Source organism: Echinococcus granulosus (genome assembly GCF_000524195.1).
Source record: "Echinococcus granulosus chromosome Unknown EG_S00021, whole genome shotgun sequence".
In the NCBI taxonomy this organism is placed as follows: domain Eukaryota; kingdom Metazoa; phylum Platyhelminthes; class Cestoda; order Cyclophyllidea; family Taeniidae; genus Echinococcus; species Echinococcus granulosus.
The window spans coordinates 304050-309552 of NW_020170401.1; the positions used below are offsets into that span (position 1 = coordinate 304050).

At 39.3% G+C, this 5503-nt stretch overlaps 1 protein-coding gene across 1 annotated transcript; it reads left to right on the plus strand. All coding sequences in view use genetic code 11, as the record gives it.

Annotated features, from left to right (window-relative positions):
- Window positions 1-263: 263 nt before the first annotated feature.
- On the plus strand, window positions 264-2831 carry EGR_03792 (hypothetical protein; the record flags this gene model as incomplete). Its single annotated transcript, XM_024493041.1, has 2 exons — window positions 264-309; window positions 2764-2831. 2 exons carry the CDS (start codon window positions 264-266, stop codon window positions 2829-2831), a joined length of 114 nt encoding a protein of 37 aa, XP_024352502.1.
- Window positions 2832-5503: the final 2672 nt, after the last annotated feature.

Here is a 5503-nt window from a genome sequence, read left to right on the forward strand (position 1 = left end):
ATAGGAATTAGGAATGATGCACCATCTACTTCACTAAATGTTATTTAATTTGGTGGACTTTTGTCGTCTATTTCCTAAGTTCCGAATCCGGAATTTCGTACTGATGATTTCCTATTTGTTTGTGGTCATAGCGGAGGTGGTTTACTATCATTCATTGATAGATCAGAAAATGTTTTGCATAGTAGGCTCCAATCCGGAATGGCGTACGAGTCTCGGATCAGGAAATCAGTAAGTTAATCCGGCATAGGGCACCAATACCACAGATGGTAGGGGTGGAACTCAATACCACAAGCTCGGCGATCAAATCTGGTGGGTCGAAAAAGGCCCTCATTACGCCAACGAAATTCATCTCTCTTTTTTGGCCGTCTTAGTGGTCTAGACGTCAACTAAAAGATGGTTAAGAAGTTCATGAGGTTTTGCTGCATTACAAATTGCACCGATTCAAGTGGATAAATCGCCGCCGTAACTGACGTTTGTCCCTCAACATACATACACAAGGCAGGCACATACTTTGAAAGATAAAGTGAACCATATCTTAGATTTGGAGACAACCAATGGCGTTGACAATGCCAGCTCCTCATCTTACCTTAGCCAGAAGAACGTGTAATGATAGCATATTTCAATTAGGCACGTAAAGGAAAAAAATAGCCGATGCTCCTTGAAGTTTATGTTTGGAACATGGAACCCATCAACATAAATTACTTTAGCATCACTCAAATCGGCCATAACAGGAAGTTCTGGACAAGTTAGACTGGAATGATATTTTAATAGCAGCAAGACATTCTTCGCAATCAAGATTTAAAGGTCTTCATGATGGGGTTGGTTCATTAATTAACTCAAATTATTCAGCCCGATCTGCCACCATACCTCTTCAAAATACTACACAACAAAGCTGGTAAAAAAATACTACAGCGTTGGTAAGGTGGGTAAAATTCAAACCCCATCCATCATTTCCAGCCAACATTTGATTAGATGGAATTTAGAGTTCAGTCTATAGGTTATCACAAATCCCAACCAAATATGATACAAAATTTCTTAGGCATTAATGTTCCTCCTCTCTCGCGACCACAGCAACTGTTCTCGGGTTGAGTGATTTTGACATCGATACAGGAACCTGGATGATACGGCTTTCCATATTCTACTTTTTGGACCATAGGGAGGTGTCAGGTCCTCCATCATAGTCTGTCCTTCAAGGGGCTAGTTTGAACTTATTCATGTGAGTGCCCCTAAGCTAGTTGTTTTATTTCAAAATTAGCGCTTCTGGTGAAACGTTGAAGATGGCTAGCCTTCCAAAGTGACTAGCCTTCCCCTAAATATTAGCTAATGCTGCCATTTATTCCATGGGTCAAAATATGTCATCGCTACCGTTGCTGCAGAAATCACGTACCTCCCGTAGAAGTTATACAACAGAGAATTATGAAAATCGCTCTATTTTTTTAAGATAAAGAAGTAGTAAAAGAATCAAAGCCTAAGTGTCGCGCCACTAAAGCTTACTATGCTGGTTTTAGGATATCTGTGCTGGGAAATTATTTTCCATGATACATGATCACTGCAGAGGGCAATAAGTCGAATCTCCTACGGATATGAGTGAATTCATTTCTAACCGTAACACTAGGGTAGTTTATTTAACTCTGCCTTTGATCGGGTGAGCACTTAAGTATCCGAAGATCCTACTTCCGCTCGGTGGAATGGCCTCCAGGTTATGCCCGTAGCTTTCTGCCACAATACTATGGCTTCTTATGATTTCAGGAAAGACTTGGGAGCTCCATTAACCAGTCGTATTTGAAATAAGGTTGGATATGAGTTATTTTCCGACAATAATGCCTTATTTGAAATCCCCGTCAGCTAGGGTAACAGATAAGCTACGTTTCTGGATAACTTTCTGCCATGCAGGTGAGGTAGAAGTTAAACAATCTGTTTAGCATAGGAGATTACCTCAAGATATATCTGAGAATAGTTTTTTTCCAGAGATTAACTATAATAAATCAACCGGATTATCCTGATTAAGAGATTACGTGTATCTTGCTCTTTGACACAAAAAGTATTAAAGTATTGCCTACTGCACTAAGAAACTTTCCCTCATTTTACGTACAAGTGAATTCAGAATTCAGTCACCCCCCCCCCATTTGCTCAGATGTAAGCAACAAAGAGAAGATGTCAAAAACTTGTTATTTTTCCCTTATACACTTCAAAAGTTGTTCTATGGTAAGGTCTCATCAAAAAACAAAGGTCATTAAGAAAGGGAAAATTTTTGATAATAGTGGTCATTCCAAAGTTGTCCACTCATCATCCACTGCTGTACTCTCCATCCCTCGGTTTCTCTTCAATTCTTTGATTTAACCGGAGCACTGATTCTTTTTACGCCCTCTGGGTGGATGCTTTAGCAAGCCCGGTACATTCATCAAAAGGCGTTTTTTACAACAGATTTAGAAACTACTCTTGAAACCCACTTTGTTTGATTTGGTTAACCTTCTTTAAAGTAGGCCAGAATCAGTCGCTTTTCCAAGCATTATGTTTTGGGCAAAGCCAGGGGGATTGCCTGATTTACAAATCAAAAGGTTGAATATATTTAAGTTTGGGAACTTCGTGGGCAAGGATTTTTCAGGAGGAGGTGAGGTCAATTAGATTAGGGGACAATTTCATGCCTTGTTAAGTTTTGAAGTGGTCAAATCAATATAGAAATATCAAATAAATTCTTTCCACTTTCTTTAATAAAAGGTGAATAACTGTAAGAGGCTTCGTTCAGACAACCCATTCCTGTAGGATTCATTACAAAGGACTCAATTCACATCCCCGAGGTTCAGACGGCTATCGATGCGGGTCCGGATTGACGTACTGCCAAGTCATAAGGGAATGGAGGAAGTTGTATTGCTACTGTACAGAAGTGGAAGTACAAAGACCGGGCCTTAAGTGCCCTCATAAACCAAGCGCGGAATTAAACAACCCAGGTGTTACCATAGAATCATATTTGTGACACCACTGGGGCATATCCGCTACCTTTAAACCATGGCGACGAGCAGGGCTTCAGTGAACAGTCGTATTTACGGATATGCATAAGGAGGATTATTTCAATACCAGAGTGGGACATGAAGTAAAATGTAATTTCTTTCAAGTGTTTTATAAATAATTTTGAAATCCTTAAAGTATGCAGAGGAGTCCGATTCCAGTTTTGCCTTAAATAGATCAGCTACGAAGGAATGAAACTAGGCCAGAAATCCAGTGGGCTACTTAACATTATGCATTTTATTCAATAAGCAGTATTTTAATGAAAAGAGAGTGATATAATGAAACATCCTTCATGAAGAATGTTTTTTTTTAATGAATTTGTCAGCTAAGGAGGCAATAAATGTGTCTCATTGAAGACTATGTAATGCATTGGCGTAGAAGTGTCACCGAAATCATCAAAAATTATAGTCTAAGCAAGGTAGGGACAATGAACCAGACTTTGTTACATTTAAAATGTTTGCAACACGAAACCGGCCTTTTCAGTCTCTCGCTATCCGGCCTTCTCAGTTGATGACATAAAGCTCTACCACCAGCCTACCATCCCATCTGTAGGACCATTCTAAGATCCCCTTAAGTAATTTGATACTTTGTTCAACTTTTTAACAAAATTATCCCAGTTCACCGGCATCCATGCCTTCTACATTTGCCATAATAATCTGACGTTTTTAGCCAAACCTGTAATCACTTCTGTATGACGGTCTTCTTCCTGGCAGACTGAAGATTCAGATAAGAATCGGAGTATATTTAAAGTATGTCGCAAGGTGGGCATTGGCAAAAAAACAAAGCTTTTAGCTCCCCTTCTCTCCCTCCTTAAGAGTTCACCTTTAATGTAAAAGACAAAGTAGAGCGAGAAATTTTTTTCAGTGTCCTGCAGTGGATGCCAAAGAATCTACCCTAGTGACGGAAGGTAGCGAATTAACTCATAAGGTGATTTTATATAATGACAGCCTTCTGGGAGATCTGAAGGCTCACTTGACATTCATAAAGAAAACGCATTCTTAACCGGTTGAACAAGGTAGGCAGCATGGCTGATTAAACAAATGTCCATTAATACTAGCTTTTTTCCTCTTCGGACTTTTCTCTGCCATTCTTTGCCGATTTAACGAATGATAACGCAACTAATACCTGTGGAATGAATGACGTGATGAAGGGATTAATTTACTTCTAGCTGACAGGAGTGATCTCCACTTTCTCTTTAGGCGTCAGCACTTGGTAACCCTGTGGTCGACCACCCTCCCATTTATGCCATCATGAGTCTTTCAATGAGGAAAAATGATTGCCAGGCAGAATAAAAACGAAGTCATAAATTACCATCATGTGGAAGGAAATTCATGAATATCGCGCGACCTGCAAGATGGTCTGAGTTGGAAAAACATCTGCACGGAAAATGGTGCTGAAGATTGGACAATGTTCCTTGTACCAATAGCCCTTGGCAGTAACACTGATTTAAGCCCAACAGAAGGAAGGAGGTGTTGCGAAGTCTGGAAACCCGATCCAACTTCATTAGGTGTTGCTGTGCGGAACACAAATTCAAGGACATGTCTGAAGTATCTTCCAACTACGACAGTCGGGAGAAGTGTTGTTGATTGTTGTTGCTGTTGATGTGTTGGCTATAAGCATCTACACAGTAACCTAAATGACGAAGGCATAGGAGTCCACACCAAGCGAGACCATTTTATTGCAGATTGCCTACTTAAGCTCGCTCCTAAAGCTTTTTATTTGCTATGGTTTTGAATCGTATGCCGTATGACCCTCATGACCTATTATCTTAACTCTTAACAAGTTAATAATGTCTTGGAATGGACTTCTAATTAGATTCGGTTTTCAAATCAGTGTCAAGTAAATTGATGTCATTAAACCTAGTAAAAACTTATCGAAGTGATAAAATTTTCCTACACAAGGCTCAGAAATAAGATTTTCTTCTGAAAAATTGTTTTCCTTATTGAGAACTTTAAATTTTAGGTTTCCTTAAGGTTGCATAAAACATTTTTGAACTAAATGCCTTCTAAAAGCACTCTTCAGGGACGATAGATCCGAATGATGTATTCTGTATTTCTTGATTTGAAATGGACCAATGTCTGTCACTAAAGCCGATATTTGTATCTGTTCTCCATGTCCGAATAAGGTGCCCCCTAGTTTTATGCACTTCCCACTATTTTATCCCTAGGCGGCCACCCGATCTTAAGACGATTGGTCCATGAAGTTTCCTTTATTTTCGGACATTTTTTGACAAAAATTACACTTCGTGCTTCAGATTTTAGCTATGGTTTTGGCATTTTAGATTAAGGAGACATTTAAAGTTGTTCTACAAAGACAGTACATTCTAATATTAGTAAAATAAGGAAATTGCTACTCAAAAATGGACGAAAAATCAGTTCTTGTGCACTTTGTGCTGCAACTTATTGCATTCAACACGTTTGTCAGCTCTATAACGCGCAGAAGATGCCTCGATTTTCTTACCTGACCTCAGCGTCACAAATGTGTGACACTTATAATT